The sequence below is a fragment of the Scaptodrosophila lebanonensis genome, unplaced genomic scaffold (assembly GCF_003285725.1).
Source record: "Scaptodrosophila lebanonensis strain 11010-0011.00,11010-0021.00 unplaced genomic scaffold, SlebRS2 tig00001415-arrow-pilon, whole genome shotgun sequence".
In the NCBI taxonomy this organism is placed as follows: domain Eukaryota; kingdom Metazoa; phylum Arthropoda; class Insecta; order Diptera; family Drosophilidae; genus Scaptodrosophila; species Scaptodrosophila lebanonensis.
In genome coordinates, this window is record NW_022060742.1 from 248,411 (window position 1) to 274,415 (window position 26,005).

Genomic DNA, 26,005 nt, shown 5'->3' on the forward strand with positions numbered 1-26,005 from the left:
CAACATTCCATATTCTCCCTGACCAGATCAATGACCGTTTTGTAATTCTATATTCATACTGAAAATGGTCATCATGTCATTAGCGTGATTCACTATTTACTTTTGTGAAAAAGAAAAGGATAGTGAAAAAATTGCTTTCATTGTTAGAAAGAGTTGCTGTCATAGGCGTTTTTAATTTGAGAATCAATTATAAGTGAGTGGCGCTTCTGACGTGCTATGAAGAAGAAGAGGAAAATTTATCGACTAAAAGAACATCGAATAACTTCAAATGGGTGCGCAAAATTCAGCGCATAGTTGGTAATTTTATTTTAATGTGTTTTCATTTGCTTTTAGATAAACTAAAGCTGCAAGCCGATGCATTGCGCAAGCTTCGAGAGCATTATGAACAGCAGCTGAAATATATAAGCTTTGAGCTGTGCGATCTACCAGAAGATGTCGTAGCACTGCTTGGAAAATGCTTAGAACTGCAATGTGCCACACAGATACAGGATTTAAATTTGAACTACCTGCGCGAGTACTATTATATAAAAAAAAGGGAAGCTATTGATCGCAGGTTAATTATATCTCAGAAAACAGCAGCGCTACAGAAACTTAAGCGTGAAATTGACGAAAACGAACGAGAAGTCGCTGGATTGGAGAGGTGGGTGTTGATTTGAAGATGATTTGCTTTGCGATTCAAAGTTATTTATCTGCGACAGGTTCATGGGCTCTGCTCAGAAGCGTGCCAGCGTGGACACCTTACGGCGCAACACTCTGGCAGCGGAGGGAAAAATCCGTGAGCTGGAGGAACGCAACAAGGCTCTTAAGATACCCGATGACTTCGATGTTGAGGCGCTAATCGAGAAGGTTCAACTGCTGGAAAAAGGCAAGAAATAGTCATAATGGTTTTAATTGCAAGGCGTTCTGGTTTTATTTTGTAAAAAATGTTTTTAAAGATATATTTTATTTAATCATAATGCAAAAAACATGTACCATAACATAAAATCAGCAAATTTTAAAATATAATGGAACAGAGTTGGGGAGTGCATACAAAGTATAACTTTTTATAATTTGAACGCTATAATTCTACTTTCTTGGAAGTTTGTGTATATATGTAAGTATATCGCTACGGTATCGTTTACAAAAAAGTTTAAATTGCGGCTAGTTTTGTATTTGTATAACCAATTCTCAGTTTTTTGAAATCCATAAAGTAGAATTTGCGTCTTCTACTACCTCTTAAAGCATACAAAAAATGTGTTCGAGTTCTTTCCTTGCTGTCGCTTCAATTTATCATATGCGAATATATTATATGCATCATATGTATATGGTGTATGTATAGAATTAGTAATTTCATAATCATTAAGTTGTTGCTTCTTCTTCTGTTTGTAGTGTTTTTAATATAAAGGGCGGGTATGTGGCAGATAATCAATTCGGCACGCTGCGCCGCGTCCTACTCCACGCTGTGCACCTGCTCCTAGCGGAACTCGGGCGCATCATCTTGTGTGATATCGCCGTACTTCCATATGGCCAAATGCGCTGCCAAAGCAGCCTCCTGTGCGGCCCTGTACTGCTCCACCAGATCCTTGAGCTTGCGTTCGCGCCTCTTTTCTGCCAACACCAGACCATCAGCCACTAGCTGTTTTCCGAAGTCCGTCTTGGTGGTGGGATCGTGCAGTGTTGCAAGATTGAGGCCGCCGGATACTTTCAACTCCTGGTTGAGCTGCACCTTGTGGTTAAGCACATCGTCCGAGAAGGCGCGCAGGGCTTCCTCCTTGTCTTCGTTGTCCGCGGGCAGTGTGACCAGAGCAAGAGCGTACTCCGTTGCGTAGGCCTTTTCGCTGCTAAAGGCGGGCGGCAAAGCTGCCAGGCGACTGACGGGCAGGGTCTGTAAGAGAAAGGAATAAGTAATTCGTAAGTAGCGATCCAGTGAATAGTGCAATGATTTTGATTTTGTTGCGCCTCGGTAACATGCGTTATGCCATGACGTAGACGCCCCCAGTAACATGCACGCTGATCACCTTATATGAACATTATTGGCATCACGTCGGCCATTGGTTGCATCAAAAAATATGACACATCCGCAGAGCCATTGTGGGAGCCCATATGTCATGGAAAACGGCGTACATTTGGTGTTACTGAAAGGTTTGGCAACGTCCTCATGATAAACACAGTTGTTAGCCGGCTGTGCAATTTTGATTTGGCAAACTTATGACTCATGCGTTTCTCTTTAAGCCGGAAACGGATCTAAGGAGCTTGCGGTCTTTTTTGACATTGAATATCATCTACCGGCATAATTGAGTGCTGAATCCACTCGACTCAAGCATTGTATTCTTATTCTAGGCTAATGCAAACGAATTGCCAATATTTAACGAACATGATCAAATCTAGCATAACGTCTGGATCCAATCCATTGCAGTAAGGATTTTAATTGTTCTTCGCTAAAGTTTATATAAAATCATTAGTATATATAGTGCTTACCTCCTTGTTACCATAGTCAATGTATAGGACGCTGGCATTGCTGCCCTGAACGCGCTCAACCTTGGCACGATACCATTGATTGTCGACAGTAAACTGGGCAGCGACCAAGTCACCACGTTTTGGAGTATAGGATCCAGCAATAGGCGGGTTAGCTTGGAAGTCTGCATGCAATTTGCTCATTAGTGTCTCTAGCTTTGGACCGTTCTCCACCGACTGCGCGAAGAAAGACAGTGTCTCGGTAATTTCGGTAACAATAACATTCTCGTAGTTGACTTTGCGCTCAACTGGCGTCTTCTCGTCTTTCTCCTCCTCAATAACGACCTTCTCCTCCTGCACCTGCTCAACATAATTAGCCCAGATATTCTTCTTTGCGGCCTTGGCGCGGTCTTCGGCGCTTTTCAGGAGGCGATAATATTCGGACTTCTCAGCGCTGAAGTGCACTTCAGCCAGACCCTCCTCGACCAGTGCTACAGAGAGATTGACGTTGCTGTCTGTCCATAACCAGCCGATGACAGAGGAACCAGCCTTGTCGGTGGTGTCAATGTGAACGGAAACATCGCGCTGCAGTACTCGCTCGCGGGTAAAGGTTAATGCTTCGTCGCCGAAGGGTTCGCCTTCCTGTGCTGGCACACCATTGAGGGCGGGGCGTGAGGATCGAGGACACGAGATGCCAGCTAGGAGGAACGTGACAAGGCAGCTATCCTTGGGCACGTAGATACGTAGGCGAGAGCCGCTGGCAACAAACTCTACAATGGCCTCGGTGCGCAGAGCGCGCTGCCAAGAGGGCAGATACTGTACCTTGATGCGGGAATGGTCGACAGTGAGGTCATTCACGCGCAACGTGGCATTGTCCTTCTTGGCGTGTAAGCCCTTCAAACTCTTGCTCGCCTGCTGTTCGGCTGCAATGAGCTGATCATAAGCGGACGATCGTTGATCGTCGTCTTGTCGGTAACGCACACAGGTTGCTAAACCTTTAGCCACCATTGCCTCGGCCACGTTTTGACCGCCAATCAGTACGGTGTAGCAGTGTTTCTCCGGGAAGTTCTCTCGCGGTGGTGAAATGTAGTCCAGATTACATTGAACTTTCTTATTGATCAGTTTCTTGCGAAGAAATTCTCGAGCGTCAAACATATGGGGGATTTCGTACAGGGGGCGGTAGTTCTTGCCACGTGGCGGCGCTTTCACAATTTCTTCACCATCAGCGCCAACTACAGCGCGCTGATCACGTGGAGGTCGTATAGATGAGAAAAATACCTTTTTCACTTGGCCGTTGGCAAGGCGAACATTAATGGCATCACCATTGAAAACCTCAACCACAGTGCCGCCGAAATCCTTCTCCTTGGAGTTGAAGGCCGGCGCCTTGGCCTGATAGTCTTGCCATTGCCGCAGACGCTTCTCCTTTGCAATGCGTTCGGCTGCGCGCAGCTTGTCAGCACCTACGAAAATAAACTTCAATAAGTAAATCAATATCATATAGCGATGTCAATTGTCGACGGGGTGAAATAAACGCCATGAGAAGGCATCAGTCATGGTATTCTTGAAATCCGTCTTTGTTTTGGCAACTGGCCCTTGACAGAATCGAGATGACGCTGTATTTAGCGAACCAGTTGCGATAAATGCTTGGTTGTTGGATCATTACTAATGCAAAAGGTAATTTGTCGAGCCTTTTGCATTTTCAAATGACCAAGTGCTCTGGCAACGTTTAGTGTACAAATAAAGCGATGGAGTACACTTTTATTTGAAATAACGTTGCCGCGCACACATCGGCGGATAACATAGTATTGAGTCCGCTTACCTGTCTTCATGACCGCCATGGACCAGTCCACACACTTTGCTAAACCTTCGCGCAGCAATGATTCCGCAATATTACCCTTAGGATAAAGAATGGTGCCAATGAAATTGGAGTTATTCACAGATTCAAGTCGAATCTCGACATCACGCTGCAGTAGGCGCGTCTCCACATAGTAGCGCGCCTCGTCAGCAAAAGGCACCTTCACGCTCAGATCGGGTTTGCCATCAGCATCCAACTTGACGCCCGGACAGCGAATGCCCGAGATCATAAGAGTGATATAATGGAAATCGGGAACCAGAAATGCGCGAACCGTTGAGCCATCACGTACATGCTCAATGATAGCCTTGACCGGCTTTCCACCATAAATATCCACAATGTGAGCCGGATTCTCGTGCGACCATTTTATGTTGCGCACCTTGTCAGCAGGATTAACATTGTGTGCCCATTTTCCGCGTCCGGCGCCACGTGCCTGGTCCTCCAGGTCTAAAAGTGTTTGCTGCTCGGGTGTAACACGACCTTCTCTTCGCACCCCAACAAGACCCTCGCGGACAATCGATTCCACCACGTTCTCTCCCGTCTCCTTGTCCTTGCCCAGCCACACAGTACCATACTCGCGGTTCGAATTGGCAGGTTTGTCGAAGGTGAACGTTACTTCGTTGCCGATTAATTTCTTACGCAGAAACTCACGCGCCTCCCAAGCCCAGGGCTCATCCTTGGTCTCGTCACCACCAGCTCCGGGCCGGCGGGCCAACTTTGGCGCGAGCACATGCGAGAAAGTAATTTGTTTCTCCGGTGGTGGCGCACCTTTGGTAGCCCGAATTACAACCGTATCGCCGGAGAGAACCTAGAAAAATGTCGGAACGTTTATTGACCACATTGATGACTGCAATACAAATGAGGTTAAAACTGTAAGTTCACTAGAAGCAACACGTGCGCTTCAAACGCCTTAAGAACAAATTTAGTAATAGATGGCGCCAGCTTTTCCTCAGGGTTGCAGCTGTGGTTATTTAAGATTTCGATTGTATCGATATTCACAGATAAAGAGGTCAAGTTTTCAAGTTTTTGATGCATTTGGTTTGAAGTCGGGAAATTTAATGATTTCAACAATATCGGTGTGCTGGTAGTTCAATGACTTGTGCTTTTATCTCACAAAGAAAAAAACAGTTTTAACGTCACTTCAAGCTAATATTTTCATGCATATCAATTGGTTCCGTGGTCTAGAGATTCATGTATGTATATACGTATGTACGTATATGTATATACATATACATATGTACTACATATGTATGTATTTACATATATGATTGTATTCCTCGGTGTGGCTTCACAGGTTGTACGGACTATTGTAATGCAAATTGAATTTTGGATAACTACACACATATGTTCATATTAATTTGACAATACATATGTATACAATGTAGCTTTAATTGATTCAGCGATGAAAGTAGCACATAAGGAATGTGATCAGTCAACCGGTTTTAAGCTCTCCCCTAAAATTATTGTTGACCAAGTCCGTATGTTTACCTTATACTTCAAATTTGAATAAGTCTTTGGTACCTTATCAGCCGCCGTGAAAGGTGCCTTTTTGGACTAGAAGAACGACAGCAGCAATAAAAGTGAAGTGGAGCCGGTGTTAGGGCACTACACGTATAACCTACTCGCTCTTACGCACAGATGCACATGGGACATAGGTGTTGGCAGTTGCTATTCAAAATCAACAGGTTTTCCACATAAAATGTAACATGCTCACAACACGAAGTGAGACCCGAAGTAAGCCGAAGAAAGACCATGTTACCAAGACGTGGCTAACGTCATCGGCCGGCAGCCGAGTACGTTTTCGCCTTATTTTAAATAATTTATTTATTTTGCTTGAGAAACGTATTGATAAGCTATCAGTGCATTGGGACATTGTAACCAAAATGTACAGATGGTTCTGCGGTCACATACCAAACCCAGCGAGCCTGCACCGACAATGAGGGCAGAGCGAATGCATTTGAAATGGTTGGAAATATAATCTGAACTAAAACCACAAAGTTTCATATTTATAGATGCAAGAAGTGAAAGTAGGCGCTTAGCTAAAGAGCAGTTTTTCGGCTGACCAGCTTTTTGGAAATGCTTCAGTACGACAGTGCTATTTGTGAGGTTATAAACGAAACAGTGCACATGTCTAAGTATGCGAATTAGTGTTTGCCCTATACCACCCAAATAACTCCAGTGTTGACAGAGAGCTTTGACACGCCCCCCACACACAATAAAACGAGTGTTTAAGTGCCGGCAAGCACTGCTTCGATGAGGACGTTGTCATGCACATACACATTCATGCATATGTATTATATTTCTGCGTTCAACAACCAGATCCCCACTGTTAAAGAAAATCTGCCAGGTTGGCACCTTCGATAACTTTCATTTTGTCGTTGTTGGTTGCCTTTGCCGTCGTATAAGCGTGTGCGACGTGTCATACGCATCCAAAGCGATATATACGCATCTCTTTCGCACTCGCACTCTTCACTTTGTCATTGGGCCGCGCATTTGCCACGCTGATGATAATGCGCGTACTTACACACATACACGCACATTACATACTCATCTACTAATTTTCAATGTGCAGCGGAATGTTCAATGAATTTCATAAAATATGGGGCCTCTTTTCGGCCGCAAATTCTGACCGGTTCCAAAATCAATGCGACTTACTTGTTTCACTATGCCGGTTAACGTTTTCGCAGGCGCTGTGGCTGCAGGCGCACCATCTTTCGTTGCTGTCGCATTTGATGTTGCCATTTTTTAGAGCGGATTGTTTTTACCGGCAGGTTCAGAGTGCTTTCAACTTAATTAAGTTATTTAAAGTGCCTGTTACACTCTTAAGTTTTTACTTAATTAAGTTAGCTGAATATGAATATGAGAGCGCACGCACCACACACAACACTTATAATCAACTCTACGGTTTTCACTGCTTACTGTGCCTCAATGAATTTACATTTGGCACAGAGATGGGATAACGTTGATAGTGCCGGACTGTTTCAACTATCGATAGGACAGGGTAGTTTATTGGAAAATGCATCTTATCGACATTATCCATTTGTTTATTGGGGAACTAAATTATTGGAAAAACTATTTAAGCAAACAGTACACTTTTATCAATGCGGTTTCCGCTATAAGAAATAAGTCTACATTTAGAATTATAAATATATTATACAGTGTTTCTATGACTTATTAATTAAATATTGTTATTAATAAGGACCGATTTATTAATGGGAACCTAAGATTGCATAGTGTTTTCCAATATAGTGATGTGACACGATACTTGTGAAATATAAGCGCCGTTTTTACTCTTTCACCTCTAAAAAAGAAACAATTCCAAAGTCTCGAAATCGCGCTGCAATCGATGGTTGCGTTATCTAAATTCGATTCGCTTTTATCGATAAATATTGGCGGGAAACTGTTTAATAAAGATGAGTAGCACAAACAAACAGTTTGCCGACAAAGCCTTTGAGCTTCTAAAGGAATTGGACCGGTCGTCGCAAACCATTCCGGCTTTTGATGATGACGGGGTGCGTCAGGTGTTGGAGGAGATTAAAGCTATATTCAAGGAGAATGTGACTCAGGCTTCATGCTATAGCAGCTCAGGGGATCGTAGCCTATGGCCGCTGCTAAACTACAGGCATGCGGCGCTGCAGCGTAATAAACGCTGTCTGCTTGCCTATCTCTATGAACGTATGCAGCGCATTAAGGCGCTCCGTTGGGAGTTCGGCCCCATCATTCCCGTCGACATAAAGCAGTCGCTCTGTGAGCCGGAGGTGCACTTCTTCAACAACTATTCCAAGTCTCTGGCCGCATACATGCGTGCAGTGGGCGATGGCCATGGTATTGACCTCACCGGCAATTTACGGCCTCCTAAGTCGCTGTACATAGAAGTACGCTGCGTGGAGGACTACGGCAAATTTGAGCTGGATGACGGCGAGGTGGTGCATCTAAAGAAGAACAGCCAGCATTACTTACCCAGGTCGCAAGTGGAAACCCTGGTGCGACAAGGCATACTTCAGCACATAGCTTAGATTTAAATAGATACAAACGTTTTAAATATAAAACAATTTTATGACTACAGTTACAATTGTTGGTGTTTAAACTTGTTATTGAACATTATCAAGGTCTCAAATGATAGGAAACTTATTTTATATAGCAGCAATTAAAAAATGATATAGCATGTGAAGCATATATGTATGTAAGTAGGAGTGTACATTATTTTACATTTGTTGTATCTATTGAATTCAGCAAGTGTTGATCTCTTCAAATCTTAATCGCTTTTTAAATACTATCGAGGTTACAACGCTTCCCACTTTGCCACCGAATTTGAATGTGGGCGTTGGTATAGTACAGAACTTCACAAATTTGTCGGCAAAGCTAAGCAGAAGCTCGTCCTCTGTCCAGTTGCATGATGTAATTATAAACAGGCTGTCCTTGTCGCATAATAACTGTTCCACGGTGGACAGATACTGTGCGCGCTTCTCTTTGGGATCATTGGGACAAAGGGAGATGGCATCATAAGTGCCCTTGTCGTGCACAATGTGAAAACTGCCTAAGAACTTGCATTTTTCTGCATCCATCAAATCCACCACGCTATAAGTAATATCCAGGGATTGGTCCTTAGCAATGTTGCTAGCCAATTCAATGGCCTTAGGGGAGTAATCCACACCCACTAACTGAGAATAGGAAAAGCCCTCACGCGCCAGTTCAATCAGAAACATGCCGTTTCCGCAACCCACATCCAGCACGCGTGGAGCACATTCTGCAATGCCGACTTGCTTCATGATCCATCCAATGATACGCAGTTGTGAGTCCTCGTCGAACCAAATTTCTCCAACATCCCCATGATTTTTGTAATTTTCCACCTCACGTCTATAGCTGGACTCCCAGTACTCAATGGTTCCCAATTCGGAGCCGTCCAACTCGTCGACGGACATGGTTTTGTGAGCAATGCGTATTCGTCTCTCGACAAATATAAGAGCTCAGCGCGTTTGTGAGATTGAACAGCTGATTCTTCGTGCGGTGTCCAATTCAAGGTATCGGCGAGCGATTGTTTTAACTCTATTAATCGTTTAAATGCAGATGATAGTTTTTGTTGTCGAAAGCAAATAGGTTATTTATTAAAATAATAATAATTAGTTTATTAAAATAATTACAATAAAAAATCAAATCAAAAATTGAAATATTAACTTGTTTATGTACAAATTAAAACATATACATATTCACAAATAATTTAATTGCGACGCATAGTAAGTTATCGAAGTGTTTGGATAAAAATATCGATACTCTGCACAGCTGCTTAGCTAGTAGGCCCGGTCTATTACGTGAATTTTTGTGTGAGTTGTGGAAACAATTGTGTATGCAATTATAATAATGAATCAGGCTGATGTTTCCAAGCTAATATCACAGCTGCGAATTGCTGTGCGCCCCAAGGCTCGTAACTTAAAAAACAAGGATGGGCCCGAGGGTCGTCTTTTGAAGCTTCGAAAAACAGTCACGGCGCTGGTAAAGCACGAGCGTATTGAATTGTATTACAACCGGGCCGACGAGGCGCGTGGCTATGCGGAACTGGTATGTACATGTACATACATAAATACATGTGTATAAATAAATAAGAACAAATATGCGGAAGTACTGATTAATAATTTTCCACAGCTTATTTCCAACGCCATACGTCATGGCGACCGACACAAAGCGACCATGGAGCTGGCGGACTATTGGTTGCTGGAGAAGCAGTTAGTTCACAAGTTGTTCAAGGTTTTGGTGCCTCGTTATGAGAACTTCAATGTCTCCTACACACGCATGTACAAGGCGCCAAGGGATTACCCGGGCATGTACTATAAAAAGTCAGTGTTAGAGTTGCGCGGCAATCCTTACCCCGCTCTGACGCCAGACCTTTCACAAAACCGCAATTTGCTGCACAATGTATTGTTGGATGAGGCACGCAAAGAGTTCAAACGCGAACAGCTTGCCGAATTGGCAAATAAGCTTGCGGCGGAATCGGGAACAAAATCAACGACTACAACGTCGGTCACATCAGATATGCCAAAAGAGCAGAAAACGGAAAATGAAACTCCTACGACAGTCTGATATCTTAAATATGTTTCTTTATTTGTTAGTAAGTAGTTTCATAACTGCGTGATTCATTAAAATAGTTGAATGTAATTTTGTAAACCTTTAAAGTAATTGCAGTCACAAGATATTTAACAAGAACTCATTTGCGAGGAACTAAATGGACCCAATAGCCGCTTTTAGGAGTAAGCTGGAAACCAACAGAGTGGTCCATCAAGTTCTTAACGGTCTTTGGGGACCGCTCAATTTTATATACCAGCAGCAAGTTGTACAACATGGCTTTAGCCTGCATCAAGGCGTATCGATTTCCTGAAAGTAGAAGTTTTGGTTAAAGTCCACTGTTTGTCAGGAAAAGTGAAGGCCAATCACCTATGCAGTTGCGAGGTCCCACACCGAACGGCAAATATGTGTACGGCACCAGGTTATCCTTTTGCGATTCACTGAAACGCTCAGGCTCAAAATGCAGGGGATCCGGAAAATATCGTTCGTCCCAGTGTAGACCAGCAATAGGAATATTGATGCGATCGCCCACTTTAAATTCGAATATCTTTGTGCCATCGTCATCGCGTAGAACGTAGTCCTTGGAGCACAGCCGATCCGTGGCTGCAGCCAGCGCCCACTTTCGCAACGATTCAGATACAACCATGTCCATGTATGGCATCTTTTGCACAGCATCGTATGTCAAACTCTTGCCTCCAAGCTCGTCATGTGTGTCTTGCACTTCTTGGTATAGAGTTTGTTGTACATGAGGGTTGTTAAGCAGTTCATAGGCAGTCGTACATATTAAGCTCGCGTTATTCTCGAATGCTGCAAAGAAAAATATAAAGCACTGAGCCACGATTTCTTCGTCTGTCCAGTCGGCTGACGCCTCCTTCTTGGCCTCCATCAGCAGTTGTATCATGTCCGGACGTACGATCTTATTCTCCTCACGGTACTTCATTGTATCCACCACCAAGCGCATAAAGTATGCTGTCTTTTCCGAGTCGAAGATCTTAAATCCCAGTAACTTTAAAAGGAACAAAAAGGATGGAATTTACTTTTTAAATAATTAATACGCATTACGTGCATACATTGAACAGCCAGGGAATCGTAGCCGACAGCATAAATTTGTACAATTGCTTTCCTCGAAAGAAGGCCACCGACTGTCCGATCTGGTAAAACTGATTATCGCGCTCTTTGTAAGAGTTAACCTTAAGACCGAAAGCGGTTGTTGCTATTAGATCATTAGAAAGTCTGTTGCAAACATCCTTCAACTCTACATCGAAGCCTTCACCAGTCTTGGACGAAATGGTTCCTAAATGCTGCATGCACTCAGCAAAGCTTTCGTTCATGAGGCCGAACATGTTTCGCATTTTGGAGGAGGTGAAAACTGGTGTAAGAGTGTTGCGCATATGCTTCCATCGTTGGTCCTTCATCACACTCAGCATGTCATTCAAAAGTGGCTCCTTGGAAGTGAAAAAAGGCTGATGGTTGGGAAAGTGGTCAAAGTCCTTAACGGTAAGTTTTTTAATAATCTCGGGATCGTTAATTTGAATCATTGGTGTCCGAAAGTTAAAAAATCCAACCAATTTGCTGTTTATATAAACATATGTGCGCTGATTATTTTAATTGAACATTAAGGGCACAGAACTTTATATCTTATACTTACTGCTGTCTGGTACGCGCATAAAATTCGGACATAAATTTCTGGAACGAGGCCTTGCCTCTTACTACCGCTTCGATGTTACCCACCAGCGGCCATGGCTTCTCATAGGGGAGACCACGTTCCTCAAATATATTGTGTGTAGCCGTTGCCCATTTGTACAATAACAATAGCAATCCGGCTAATAATAGCACAATTTCTATGGCGCCCATAGCTCTTCAAATTATCCTTGCTAAACAACGGTCGTATGCTCAAAACATGGATTTGCACAATTCCGCTTTCCACATAAAACTAGAATTTCACAACCGCGCTCTCACTTTTTATAGTCACCTGTGCTTCGGTTGCTTTTTTTTCAAGTACTTTAAGTACTCAACGTTTAAAAGATAATACTGCCACAGATAACATACGAGAATTGAGCGTTATATGTACATACATATACATTCTACCCATACATCGTTGACTTGCTCTCTGTGAATACGTCCATTATATTGTGAGAATAACAAGCAAATGAAATAATTTCCAAACTTTTGTAATGAAACTTGTTAGGCTGGTACAAAATTAGTTGCGTGAAATTACTTGTATTATAAATTATTGGGTCCTGCCCATGTATACTTACTTCTATATATGTAATATACATATGTATTATTACGTATTATTCACATACATACATATGTACAGTGACGAACAAAATTATTGGCACAGTTGGCATGTCTGACTTTCGCACAGTGTTTCTCCATGAAATATGGTGATATTTAAATAAAACAAATTTTATTCATATACATTGATCAATTTCCTACTAAAATTACTTTATTTCATTCATTTATATTTTTCCATTAATTTAAGAAAATTAAAAATATAAAAAAACAGCCGTTTTCGCCTGAACAAAATTATTGGCACACTTAACCAAAAATACTTAAAATTAACATAAATAACCGTTTTTAAACAAAAATTAATATTTTGTGGCTAAGCCCTTATGTTTAATGACTGCTTCCAAGCGTCTGGGCATCGAAGAAACCAAACTTTGAGTGGTTTCTGATCCAATATTGCGCCACTCCTCCACCAGTGCCACCTTCAGCTCGCCCTTTGTAGATATAGCGCGTTTTTTTACCCGTCTATTTTATTCTTCCCACAAATGTTCGATGGCGTTTAGATCTGGAGATTGGGGCGGATGCGGCAAAGTATGTTTTACATGATGTGCAAGCCACATGCGCACATCATAAGCCGTATGCTTTGGGTCATTGTCGTGTTGAAACGTGAATGTGGCTGGTATGTTCAACTTTTCGGCACTTTTTTTTAGATTTCTCTTAAGGATATCTAAATAATACTTTTTGTCCATAGTTCCTTCTATAAATTCAAGTTCGCCAACACCACCAGCGGACATGCAGCCCCACACAATGACGCCTCCACCACCATGCTTTACAGACATAGCGATGTTTTTTTTTTTCAGTTCCGTATTAGGCTTTCTCCAAACAGTTTGGCGGCCATCAGATTGAAAAATGTTGAATTTACTTTCATCGGAAAAGATGACATTGTTCCAAAAGTCCATCGGCTTACTCAAATATTCGTTTGCATAGGCTAAGCGCTTTTTCTGGTTGACTTTTGAAATAAGTGGTTTTCTTCTAGCAACGCGGCACTTGTATTTAGCTTTGTGCAGTGTCCTCCGAACCGTAATCGGGTGAATATCTTTTCCAAATTCATTTTTAACCTGAGCTGCAATCTGTGTTGAAGAGATTTTTGGGTTCACCTTCACCTTCCTGATGATCTCGGTGCGTTCCCGGTCGGTCAAAGCCCTGGGTCGACCAGTGTGCTTAGCACTCTCCAATGTTAAGGCTCCTTTAAAACGCTGGACAATGCTCCGAATGGTAAACCGGCTTCTATCCATAATTTCTCCAATCTCAGCATATGATTTGCCTTGATTATGCAAATACAAAATTATTTTCCGCTGAGATTCAGTGGTTTCCTTTTGTTTGCCGCTCATTTTGTTAAAATCTTAGAGAATTTGCTTATAAAAAAAGGCACTGCGTGGTTTTTAACTCAAACATTTACAAATATGTCATTCCAAACATAAACAAAACGGGATTTTGAAAAAAAAGTTGCCATATTGTTGAAATTTTGAAAATATAGTTCACTATTACCCAAGTGTGCCAATAATTTTGTTCAGGCGAAAACGGCTGTTTTTTTATATTTTTAATTTTCTTAAATGAATGGAAAAATATAAATGAATGAAATAAAGTAATTTTAGTAGGAAATTGATCAATGTATATGAATAAAATTTGTTTTATTCAAATATGACCATATTTCATGGAGAAACACTATGCGAAAGTCAGACATGCCAACTGTGCCAATAATTTTGTTCGTCACTGTATATGAATATTTATATGTATTTATGTGCGAGTAGATGTATTTATCTAGTTTATTTTATTTTTTTTTTATGGTGATCGTTTTTTATTGGGTGTGTAAATTATTTTTAAAACTTGATCGGGCAAGCTAGTGTATAACATGTTAATATACTTACTCTTATATACTCTCTCGGGCGGACCCAACTCTTAAATACCCTGACCCACTGCTACAAAATCGAAATTTTTTTTTTTAGTTAATTAAAAAAAAAAACTTATTAAATAGAATAATTATTAATGAATAATATTATAATAATAACTAAAAGAGCATTTAAGAGTTGACCCCACTCGACTCTAGCATTATATTTTTGTTCCGTTTGGGTGCAGGGTAAAAAAAGGTAGGCTTATCAAAAAATTATTAACCGACAAGAGAGAATGCTACAGTCGAGCAAGCCCGACAATGGAATACCCTGTACCCACACAAACTTCCGTCACTGAGTTATGTATATGCGCCCATAGCAGAAGAAAAAAGAAGAAGAAGAGCGAACTTGATGATGTAGCTTGTGGGCGTAGTACAGGAGTGAAATGGTTTCGCCTAATATTTTCTTAGAATTGACCGATTTAAATGAAATAAAACTAATGTAGACAATTATGCATACTTAGATTACGTGTGCAAGGATTGGTTTATGTAGCCTTTGAAATGTGGACAGCATTGAAAAAACTCTGTTGCGAGGAAAAGGGGAGGCAAATCAAAAAAATAAAATAAACTCGTATAGGGACTAGGAGAGCTAAAGTCGGGTGTCCCGACTTTGAAATACTCTGTATATATGTTTAGAATAATATTAGAAATTAAAAAAATTAAGAAAATTAACAAGAAAGGAATGCTAAAGTCGAGCAGGCTCAACTCTTAAATACCCTGTACCGCCCCAAAAAAAAAAACAAGATAGAACGTATTTATATGCGTGTATGTATGCAGCACAAAAAACCAAAGCAGCAACAACAACAACAGATGCGGACAGCGCTGCAAGCAGAGCATGAGCAGCGATTTTTTTATGGCTATAACTTTCTTCAGAATTGACCTTTCATGATGAAATTCGGTATACGGACACATAAGCACTAACTGGACGTAACTACTAAAACTGATTTCAAAATTCCGAGAATTACGGAAGCTATAAAAAAAACACGAATTGCGGTGAGTGGGGGGGGGGGGGTGGTGTATCAGAATAAAAAAAATAAATTTGACCTGCCTCGGGCTTAGGGGAACCTGGATACCAAGTTTGATAATTCTAGCTCTTGTACCTTCTGAGATCCTTGCGCTCATACAGACGGACGGACGGACGGGCGGACAGACGGACGGACATGGCTAAATCGACTCGGCTTGTCACCCTGATCAAGAATATATATACTTTGTGGGGTCTGCCACGCCTCCTTCTGCCTGTTACATTTTTCAGCTCGCGCAAACATAGTATGTATACTCTTGTACATTTCATGTACAGAGTACTATATAAAATGCTTCATTTGGTTATTTCACAAGTCGTCCGTTCGTATGCAATGCAGCCTGTATCGGTAAAAAGAAAAACAAATAAGAACCTGTAAGACGTTTGTGGACTTTTGTGGAATTTTACATGAATTAGGAAAATATATATGTACCTCCATATCATTGCACACATGTACATACTATATAAATATAAGTATAAGAAGTGTATTATACACATGCAAAATTTATGGAACAACTGAGCAGCGCTCAATTATAAAATAAATCGCCAGCCATACAAACGAGTCCCGTTTTGCTCGGTTACACAAAACGCGGAAATCTCGACAATTTCAATTTAAATTCTTAATGAAAATGTACACATTATAAAAGCGCGCCCTTAGCCATATAGCCAGTGCGTGCAATGTGTGTTGTAGGCGGAAAACTGGGCGGTGTCAACGAGAACTGATGTATCTGTGTGTGTGGGTGTGTGTGTGTGTGTGTGTGTGTGTATTATGGCCACTGATAAAACACGTTTTAGCTTAACTTTTCACAATTTATCATGAGGCCAAGTACGAGCTGCGCAACTGACGGGAGGCGGTTGTCAAAACTGCGAGCGCATCATTACTCATGTCAGCTTGTTGGCTGAAGGGAGACCTCTGACGCGAGTGCGAAATTAAAAGAGCGCTAAAAACATAATGATGATGCTTTTTAAAATGTTTCTCAACATAGTGCATGTTTATTAATTGTAGCAGCGCAATATAGGGAAACATTTTTTTTTAATATTTCGACATATTTGTTGTACCTTCTGCATCATATATATTGTTAGTGATTGCCATTATATTTGGCCATTTTTATAGCCTGTACCCAAAGGGTGAAAGGCTATACTAGTTTTGTGCGCATGTATGTAACACACAGAAGGAGGCGTGGCAGACCCCACAAAGTATATATATTCTTGATCAGGATGAGAAGACGAGTCGATATAGCCATGTCCGTCTGTCCGTCTGACCGTCTGTCCGTCTGTCTGTATGAGCGCAAGGATCTCAGTAAGTACAAGAGCTAGGATAACCAAAATTGGTATCAAGGTTCCTATAAGCCCTAGGCAGAACAAGTTTGTTTATTTTTTCTGATACACCCCCCCACTCCCCCGCAATTCGTATTTTTTCTTATAACTTCCGTAATTCTCGGAATTTAAAAATCAATTTTGGTAGGTACATCCAGTTAGTACTAATGTGTCCGTGTGCCAAATTTCATCATGATAGGTCAATTCTGAAGAAAGTTATAGCCATAAGTAAAATCGCTGCTCATGCGCTGCCTGCAGCTCTGTCGGCAGCGCTGCCCGCAGCTGTTGTTGTTGTTGCTGCTTTTGTTCAACTTTGTGCTGCATACATACACGCATATGAACACGCATAGGTACGTGATGTAAATGTATGCTGTTTAAACTGAACATAAACATGTATTCTAATTTAATTAAATTAATTATTTTAATTAATTAATTCATTCATTTTTTTTTAATAATTTAATTTTTTTTAAATTTTTTTTTTTTTTTTAATTTTTCCTTTTTGTGGAGAGTACAGGCTATTTTACTGTCGGGCTTGCTCGACTGTAGCGTTCTATCTTGTTTAGTTTTAGGGGATTATTTTTTAAGAAGCTTGGTTTCTACCTATAGCTTTTGATTAATTATTTCCTAGTTGGGATTCAAATTCTGGAAACTTTAGTGCCTTAGTCAGTCAGAACAGCTTATGGGTTTTGTAGGTGCTTAATCAGAGTGCTTATTAAGAGATCTGTAGACCTTTTAGAGGAAATCACTCAAACTCATTTAAAAGTAGCCTGTAACATACTTTTCTATAAATACGTATACGAAGTATTTGGTCGTAAAATCTATTCCTATAAATTTCATGCTGAATCGCATGAAACAATTTAATGGGTTTTATAGGGGCTTAACTAAATTATATAATCTAGAAGCTTAATTAAAAAAATGTGTCTCCTGTGGGGTCATATTTCAAATTAGATATTCATAAAAATTTATAGTGGTTTTAGAATAATTATTTAAACGCGGATTAGCAAGATGACTGATACAATTAGTTGTATAGTAAAAGTATGCATTAATTAAATTTTCAATATTTTACTTTCCATTTTTTCTTTAAATGGTAGAAATGTGAAAAATCATACATCTATGAAAATAAACGCAAAATGTACGCCAATGCACAGAAACACTCAAAAACATGGCAAAAACATACGCAAATTTGCTTTTTCCAATTGGTTAACCACAATGGAAAATCATTCGAGGCTGGCATAACAAAAAGTCCCGAACTCTAGTGTTGTGCCAGCCTGCTTTCGCATACTCTGCAACCGTGATATAAAATAACAAACGGTGGTAGTATATATCCGTATAACTAATCATAGTTGGTCGGGTGCGAATCTTGGCGTTCCACCTAACAAAATTCTTTATTGTTGTGTCTATATTTAACTCATTGAACTGAAAACGTAAACAGGAATATTTTCAATATTTTCTATGATTTAAAAAAATTGAAATGAGTAGAATAATACTCTTGCAGCGATAGTTATACGCGTCTATTGAAATTAATATTGAAATTAATAGATAGGAAAAGAAGCACAAATGCATGAAATTGCAGATATGGAATACAAATTTCAAAGGTTAAAGAAGTTATATATTTTAAGACCCGATAAATGTTTATATATATGTACTTATATTACGTGTTGTAAACAATGGAATGATTTCGTAAAACGCTTTCACCATTTAGATGCAGGGTATAAAAATCAAAGAACTCTGTGCTCGACAAGGTTGTTTTAGCTTTTTGGTTTTTTTAAGGGCCTTTTGCCAATAAAAATAATACTGCTAACGGCTAACGGGCGTGAAGGGGGGGTGCTGCCGACAAAGATTGGCAATTTGTGTGCACAACAAACAGTGCAATGCTGAAAAAGTCATAATTAGAACGAATTGATTTTTATTGGCAAGTCAGTTTTCTAATTGAATCGAATTGTTGCGCAGACTTCGTCTGCTGTGCTTTTACCTACGACTATGTGTGGTTAAATGTTGTGCTAGTTGTTGGCAATTGCCACAAAATGTTTCGTTTTTACAAACATCCTGTTGGTATGGCTATGAAAATTCGCTGAATTGAGTGAACAGTCGACAAAACTACAACAATTTAATTAGTTTGTTATGGAAATTGGCTGCCAAAGTGGCAAAGAGCGAAAAACAAAAAAATCCACAAGAGAGCAATATTCCAAAATGGCCATAGCAGTAACGAACGCATTAATTTGCCCTTCTGTGTGCGGAAGTCAGCTCCCGTCCCCTCCCATCCCATCTCATTCATCCCACTTTCACTTTCAGCTCCACTTCATCGCTGTATTTGAATATGGTGCGTTTTTCGCTAATTGGCTGCGATTCAATTATTTTGTGCCAAATTCGTTTCTATTTGTGTTGTGCAGGCAGGCGGCAACTCGTCGTCCTCGTGCCATTGCACAGGGCAGAAAAGAACAAACGGGCAAGAAAAAGGAACTGAACTGAACTATTCATGTTTGAATCAAACGATAATTAAGTTTCTGTTGTTGTGTTGTATTGAGTAATTGGCTTCGATTAATTGAATAAGCATTCTATGAAGTTATGAATTTTTCTTTTCTTCCCTTCGCACTACGCAATTAAAGACATAACGTTTCAGAATTAAACAGAGAGCAAAAGCAGAATTTGTCTCACAAATTCACACACAATAAGGACAACAACGTAAAAAAATCACTTGAAGCCTCTCGCTGGGGCCACAACACAAAGACACTATAATACAAACAAAGGAATTAATGGCCAAAGACAAATAGACAAAGCAAAGGCTAAAGCAGCAGTGCCCATGAAGGCTAAACAAATAAACAAACTCAACGATGAAGGCGTGGTGGATATGAATGACGTTACGAAGCGACGTTACGGAGGCGACGAAAGCGTCGAGATTTAGCAAAAAGTAAATGAGAACAGCTAAAACGGAAGTGTGCACGCCATTTTTGGCTGGGCCATTGTGTACGTGTGGTTATACACACATACACATATACTCGTACATGTGTGTGTGAAGTGCTTTTGTTTTATTGTGAGTGAGCAGGCACGAGCAACTATAAGCAGCCTCATAAGGTTATTTGAATGCGTCAGGAAACTAAAAGAAGAGTTTGCTCTGAAGTACGGCACAAGTATGAATACAAATAGTAGGAGAATATACAAATTTTGATGAAGGGTTTTTTTTAAATAATTTATTTTTTAAATCGGAGTAATACCATTATAGCCATTCTTTCTTCTGATTGATACAAACATTTATATTTATATAGGGCATCACTGCTTCGGATTTAAACGACTTCCTGCAATAATATTGAAATGTTATATGGAAAAGTTCTTAATTCCTAGACATTTATTTTCCCAATGTAATCGGTATTGATACGATATAAGTATTAAAGGGTTAATAATGACTGGGAATTCAAAGTCTTACATATACGACTACAAGTCCAACCACATGTCTAAGCGGATGGCCCGTCATAACACATGTTCAACGGATCCAAGAGATTTCATGGTTTCTTAGGTACAATACTAAGATATATATACACATTTACATAACCATAATTACTTAAATTAAATTCATGTTAATCGCTGATTCAAATGCGAATACAAAGAAGGAATCTAATGTAAGACGCATTCAAGCATGAGTTACATCAATTTGGAAATTACCGGCACACACGAAAAATTGATGCAGGAAGTTCATAAGTACTCTTGTCAGCTGGCGGTATTTGTCATACAGCGCATGTGGTTTTGGGCACCGATAAGGGGCATGGAATTCCTGGGGCAAAGGCAAACTGCCAGGTAGCAGTTTTATTCGCATTTCCTCACACATTTTCCCTCGACTTTATAATGTTCTTAGTTTACGCTGGGCGTACAGGTGGTTGCTGCTTTTTATTAGATCAATTTTCATATCCTTGAGCTCTTGACTGACTGACTGACTGGTTTTCGCTTTAAGAAGGACCTCTGAGTTGGACAGGTTTTTTCAAAAATCAGACAGGCAGATGCGTTTAAAATGCACGAGGGTCGTCGTTTTATTTGCTTTATTAAAAACTATCAAGAACAGCATGACAAGCAGCAGCAGCAACTGAAGTGTGTTCTTTGCAAACTGTACACTACTTGGGCTGAAGTTTCTTCCAAAAGCAACGGCTGCAGCAGCAAAGGATGCGCCTTAAGTGCAGCAACATCGTCTAGAGTGAGGGCCAGTGGAGCAGCCAGACAGCTAGACTTGCAACAATTTTGTGAAAAGTTTGCAGTTCTGCTGCTGTTCGTTGCATGATGGCCATTTTTAACCAACACAGCAAATCAAATGCAGTTTCACACACGACAGTTAAAGTTAAATGTTTTATTACTATGACAAGCTTTTTTTTGTCCCTTTTGTATGATTAGCAAAAAGCGGAATTGTAAAACGTGGCGCTCTATCTATCTTTCTTGTTAGTATGGGCACAATTATTTACAATAATTGTGACATTTTTAGGGGCTGAAATGTACACCTAACCTCATAGTGATTGGAGAAGAGGAAGAGAATCACAGATACGTACATTTGATATAATATTGTGAGTGCATCAGGTTAAGACGCATTGACAACACTTGAGAGCTGCGCTGAAGATACAAGTTAGCGTGTGCTGACTTTTACTTGGCTGCATAAAACTGATGCAAATAAACGTAGAAGCAATATATAATAAGGGCTTATATGCAAGCAGCAGCATGGCAGGCGAATAGATATTCCGTTTAGGATGTGAGAGAGGAAATGAAATTGCTGTAGAGAGCAGCGAGGTGGCGGCGGCAGACGAAAGGCAACGCAGTTCAGTCAGGACCAAAAAGCAGAAAGTAATGTTAACTGTCGGCTGCGACTTTGTTGTTTGTATTTGTATGAGTAAGTGTTTGCAAACGCATATTTGTGTTGCTGTTTGCATATGCAAATGTGCACAAGAGCGCTTTGTCTGTAAGTTTATCCTTGTACAAATGCACAAACAAAACGCGCTTTGAAGTTCCAAGCTCCTCAAACTAAAAACGCATTTAATACTGCTGCGGCTGTTGCTGCTTTTCGAGACACTTCTTTCTGTTTTTTCCCCGTGCTGTTCCAAACCGCCATTACACTTGACTGGCTTTCAATTAGCGCCAGTCTACTCAACGTCTTCGTCGTCGTCGTCTTCGTGTTATTCCCTTTCCATAGACTGGGCAGATGTCAATTAAGCTTTCTCTTGCTTTCAAAGTACCACAAAATATGTCAATGACCAGGCAGCCACTAAAGCTCTGCCTTGTTGCCTATGTTTTTGCGTTGCTGTGCCTTCTTTGCTTTTCACTTTCATAATTAACATTATCTTGCTGGTGCGCACGAAATTATCACTGCCAATCAGGCGGTTGGAGCCTTTGCGAAGCTTTACACTTGCCACTGTTACGTCTTGCGTCTTATTCGTAGGACTGGTAGATACACTAGGAATCATACGTATTTTGATCAAGCTTGTTAAATTAGTAAAATACAAATTTGTTGTTGCAACAGTTACTTAGCAGAGCATTAAAATACATAGCAACTAAATGTACTCTAGGAGGGGAAGTAAGCGCAGGACTGAACTTGGATTGAAAGTTTGAAGATTTGAATATGCGTAGCAAAGCACATACTATAGAACTATTTATTTATTTAAAATATTTATTTAGTTTATAGCGAGCGGATACATGTAAATTAGTGCGAAGAACTTTGTTATACTTCCTTCAATTATCTAAAACTTTATTAAGTTTAAATATTGACGTAGGTGTGTATATATTGTTGCTGGAAAGACAAGTATTTATTTGTATCAAACATTTTTGCAATAATTTTTTGCTACTTAATTTTCGTCTTATGTTGCATGTTTTCATCCTTTGAATGTAGCGGCTGTTTTTGTTGTGCCTACTGCAATTAGTGTTGACCAAGTAAAGGGTGTGGACAGCGACGAACACTAATTAGGGCAGAGTGTCGTGGAAGCGTTCACACACAAATAATTGAAATATGAGCAATTTATTAAGCACATGTGGGGCGTATGCGTATCGTTTCTGCTTTGGTGCGCCACAAAGTAGGCAACGTTTTCTTTGCAGCGTCTATTCAACACTGTGTTTTTGTGAACTGCTGACTGAGGGGGTTATGTAATGTCGACTGCTGCTCGTGTATTGCAGTCTGGTGTGCCCGCATACAACATTTATATTAGCTGAAATTCATGTGACTAGAGCAATGAGTAGAGAATGGAGATTACACAATAGAGAACGCGTCTCGTCTGGAAGTTGATTATGCTGATTAATGTGATTACAGAGGCAGCTCCACTTTTTATGCACAAAGGGCCAATGACGAGATGGGTACGTATGTGAGTGTGCGCGTTAATTAACTCCAAGTTTTTGCAAAGCAGCGGTGCCAGGGGCAGCGGGCTTACGGGATGGTGAGACATTAACCTACTTTGACACGATGCCTGCTAGATTTGATAAATTGCACAACAAGAGCAACAAACAACTTTTCAACACATTCCACTCTTCCACTGAACATTTAGCAATTGACACACACGTCTGGTCCCGCGCGGTGCCTAACGGGATTCACCTACACTCCCATTTACCCCATTTAAAACCGACTTCAGCTTCAACCGAGCAGCGACAACAACAACGACTGCAATGAGAACAACAACAACAATGATAACGACAGCGAGAACGACCAATGTTCGTGGTATTCGTGCGCTTCAGTTCGCTTTAATGATATTTTGTGCGTTGTTTTCATGTGCGCAAAACTTTTTCATTCAATTTATCTCCATGGATTTTGTGGGTTTTATTTCCTAAGTGAAAAGTTTGATTAAATTAAAATTAAATGAATTCTAAATGAATTAAATGTAGAGCTGGCAATATTTTTATCTTTTTTTCTCCCCAAAGTTTTCTTGTGTTCAAAACTGTGACTGGAATTGGTCATGGAAAACATATTTGTAGCACTATAACTTAATTTAGAGGCAACATTTAATTCTTTTATATGCATTAGTCAACTCTAAACGTTGTGCTTCGCATTTATATTTATTTTATAATTGAAACTAATTTATCTCATTTTTATCTAAAGGCTAAATGGCCCGTCTACTTTCTCGTTATCAGTATTTTTCAAAATTTCCTCTGACAAGATAGTTGGAAAAGCTAAAGTTTGGTGCTTCATCTTTGAAATACCCAAACACAAGTAGTACAAGTAGTACGTGTATGTGTAGAATATTTAGAACTTATACTGCATACACATACAATGCATCTGTGTATAACATTTTGTCTAGCTCTAATAGTCTCTGAGATCTAGGTGCTCATACGGACAGACAGATATGGCTAAGCTGGCTCGTCTTGACATGCTGATATACATACAAGTATGTATGTATATATTTCACGCGGTCTGCCCGCCTTCTTCTGCCTGTTAAATTTTACACTTTACATTTCATATACGGGGTATAAAAACTTCTTCAAATTATGGGTCAATTAAATTAAGCTAGAATAAGGTTAATACAAATCACAACAATCTAATGTTATATTTGATGCAATGCATAATGTTTCTACAATTCACACACACACTGGCAATCCACAGCACAATAATTTCATTGTGAACTGTTTTTATTCAACTGATTATGTTAAATTCTTAGCATTTCAACTTTTTACTTGTTGTTGGGATTCATTAATTTTTTAATTCATTAACCAAAAAGTACATAACTAACACTATTCACAGTTTTGGTTTAGCTTTGGTAGTGTAGGGCCTTCACGCCATATTCATTTCTTTCGTGTTGCAAGATGCACTCTTTGGGATTGTACGTCATATCAAAGCGGCTCGTCGCAAAGATAATAAAAAAGTTCACATAATAATATATGTAGCAGATCGATTTCTTAAGAAAACACACTGAGTAACAAATTACTCGCGTGTATTTATGTCAGTCTTGTTGTTTGCTTTTGGATGAGTCATCAATAAGCGCGCTCTCAGCCACGAATGAATCTGCAAAGAGGCCAAGAAAAATGTAAAACAACAGTCGACATTCCAAACAACAATTTCTGCTTACCTACGATACGCGTGCGGCGGAGGTGGGGAATCGTGGTTTTGCACACTTAGCTCACATTACAATGACTAAAGTAATCATACTGCCATTCTGAAAGACCCAGATGTGTGTAAATATTGCGGCTCACAATTATCGCCTATTGGCCTTACCTTTCCCCGTCAGACAAATTTCGCGCAACATATCGCAGTGGCTGTAGAAAAACTGGTGCTCGTTGTTGTAGGCTGCACAAATTGGCTCGAACAGATCGCACTCATCAATGGCACTGCACGCCGAGGCGCTCTCAAAGAGGGGAAGCGATCGAACACAGAGGAAGCACAAAACACAGAGCACCAACAACAGCACCAACAGCATCGAAATGGTCGAAAACCTGCGTACTTTGTGCATTGAGCGCTGTTCACAAAGTCTTATCACTTGGGCGTAACCTCTAAAAGCTGACTCTGTCCAATTATGCACAGTTTGTTAGTTCCCAGTGTATTTTTAAGTGCTTGTGGGAAATGGAGAACTTGTTTTGATTTTGGCAAGCGCGAATTTAAAAATGCTTCCAAACGACAAGACACTCACAAACAACTGATACCGAACCGAACAAGATACTACATACTGAAAAGCTTAAGCTGCGCGCGGCTGTACGAATCGAGTTACTCCCGCTCCGCTCTCTGTGGCCGTTGCTATGACAACCGGCCGACGCGGGCGCATTGTTGTCGCCGGTCGCAGACAATGATAAACGTTGACGTTTTTGTGGGCAATGCTGACGCAGGTGCTTCGGCCCCACCAGAGCTTTAAGCGTGTTCTATTGTCTGCGATCTGTTGTGAATACAGTTGCTCAGCTAACTGGAACAGTTACTAGCGTTGTTGCTGGTCCGGAGGCGGATAGCGTAGCGCCCAGTATCACTGGGCGGAAGCGCCAGCGCGCAGGTGCAGCGCGAAGTTAGCAGCGAGTGCAGTCAAATGACAAATGATTCATGAAAACTTATAATAACTGTTCTATCAGAGATCTCGCCAGTTTTTATTAATCTAGCAGACCATACACTCAGCGAAAAGTAGGGCGAACAAATCCATAACGACCAGATGTAGGAATTCAGTGCATCTTTAAATTGGAGCCAAAAAGTTTAAAAGTTTATTTTGTACTTAAATTTTTTAAATGG

General features: G+C 40.3%; 7 protein-coding genes across 8 annotated transcripts; 3 read left to right on the forward strand and 4 right to left on the reverse strand.

The window, feature by feature from the left end:
• Positions 1 to 263: 263 nt before the first annotated feature.
• LOC115633121 (augmin complex subunit wac) lies at positions 264 to 1,033 on the forward strand. The gene is made up of 3 exons (XM_030530511.1): positions 264 to 272; positions 334 to 640; positions 699 to 1,033. Exons 1-3 carry the CDS (start codon positions 269 to 271, stop codon positions 874 to 876), a joined length of 489 nt encoding a protein of 162 aa, XP_030386371.1. The 5' UTR covers positions 264 to 268; the 3' UTR covers positions 877 to 1,033.
• LOC115633118 (staphylococcal nuclease domain-containing protein 1) lies at positions 886 to 7,202 on the reverse strand. Its single transcript, XM_030530507.1, has 4 exons — positions 6,941 to 7,202; positions 4,253 to 5,093; positions 2,458 to 3,893; positions 886 to 1,864 (listed from the first exon to the last, which is right to left on the reverse strand). The coding sequence occupies exons 1-4, from the start codon at positions 7,025 to 7,027 to the stop codon at positions 1,454 to 1,456; spliced, it is 2,775 nt and encodes a 924-aa protein (XP_030386367.1). The 5' UTR covers positions 7,028 to 7,202; the 3' UTR covers positions 886 to 1,453.
• Positions 7,203 to 7,697: 495 nt separating this feature from the next.
• On the forward strand, positions 7,698 to 8,350 carry LOC115633120 (DNA replication complex GINS protein PSF1-like). Its single transcript, XM_030530510.1, has one exon. It carries the CDS (start codon positions 7,699 to 7,701, stop codon positions 8,299 to 8,301), a length of 603 nt encoding a protein of 200 aa, XP_030386370.1. The 5' UTR covers position 7,698; the 3' UTR covers positions 8,302 to 8,350.
• A 3-nt stretch (positions 8,351 to 8,353) lies between these two features.
• On the reverse strand, positions 8,354 to 9,264 carry LOC115633119 (EEF1A lysine methyltransferase 2). Its single transcript, XM_030530508.1, has one exon. It carries the CDS (start codon positions 9,205 to 9,207, stop codon positions 8,515 to 8,517), a length of 693 nt encoding a protein of 230 aa, XP_030386368.1. The 5' UTR covers positions 9,208 to 9,264; the 3' UTR covers positions 8,354 to 8,514.
• A 332-nt stretch (positions 9,265 to 9,596) lies between these two features.
• LOC115633166 (39S ribosomal protein L17, mitochondrial) lies at positions 9,597 to 10,510 on the forward strand. Of its 2 annotated transcripts, XM_030530579.1 has the most exons (3): positions 9,597 to 9,841; positions 9,926 to 10,388; positions 10,454 to 10,510. In XM_030530579.1, the coding sequence occupies exons 1-2, from the start codon at positions 9,644 to 9,646 to the stop codon at positions 10,358 to 10,360; spliced, it is 633 nt and encodes a 210-aa protein (XP_030386439.1). In that variant the 5' UTR covers positions 9,597 to 9,643; the 3' UTR covers positions 10,361 to 10,388; positions 10,454 to 10,510. The 2 variants fall into 2 exon arrangements, with proteins under 2 accessions (XP_030386439.1, XP_030386438.1); XM_030530578.1 differs by lacking the exon at positions 10,454 to 10,510 and having other exon boundaries at positions 9,598 to 9,841; positions 9,926 to 10,452.
• LOC115633165 (cytochrome P450 9b2-like) lies at positions 10,356 to 12,256 on the reverse strand. Its single transcript, XM_030530577.1, has 4 exons — positions 11,991 to 12,256; positions 11,413 to 11,914; positions 10,712 to 11,348; positions 10,356 to 10,651 (listed from the first exon to the last, which is right to left on the reverse strand). The coding sequence occupies exons 1-4, from the start codon at positions 12,194 to 12,196 to the stop codon at positions 10,485 to 10,487; spliced, it is 1,512 nt and encodes a 503-aa protein (XP_030386437.1). The 5' UTR covers positions 12,197 to 12,256; the 3' UTR covers positions 10,356 to 10,484.
• A 12,325-nt stretch (positions 12,257 to 24,581) lies between these two features.
• On the reverse strand, positions 24,582 to 25,355 carry LOC115632985. The gene is made up of 3 exons (XM_030530302.1): positions 25,013 to 25,355; positions 24,867 to 24,953; positions 24,582 to 24,802 (listed from the first exon to the last, which is right to left on the reverse strand). The coding sequence occupies exons 1-2, from the start codon at positions 25,245 to 25,247 to the stop codon at positions 24,913 to 24,915; spliced, it is 276 nt and encodes a 91-aa protein (XP_030386162.1). The 5' UTR covers positions 25,248 to 25,355; the 3' UTR covers positions 24,582 to 24,802; positions 24,867 to 24,912.
• Between the last annotated feature and the right edge of the window lie 650 nt (positions 25,356 to 26,005).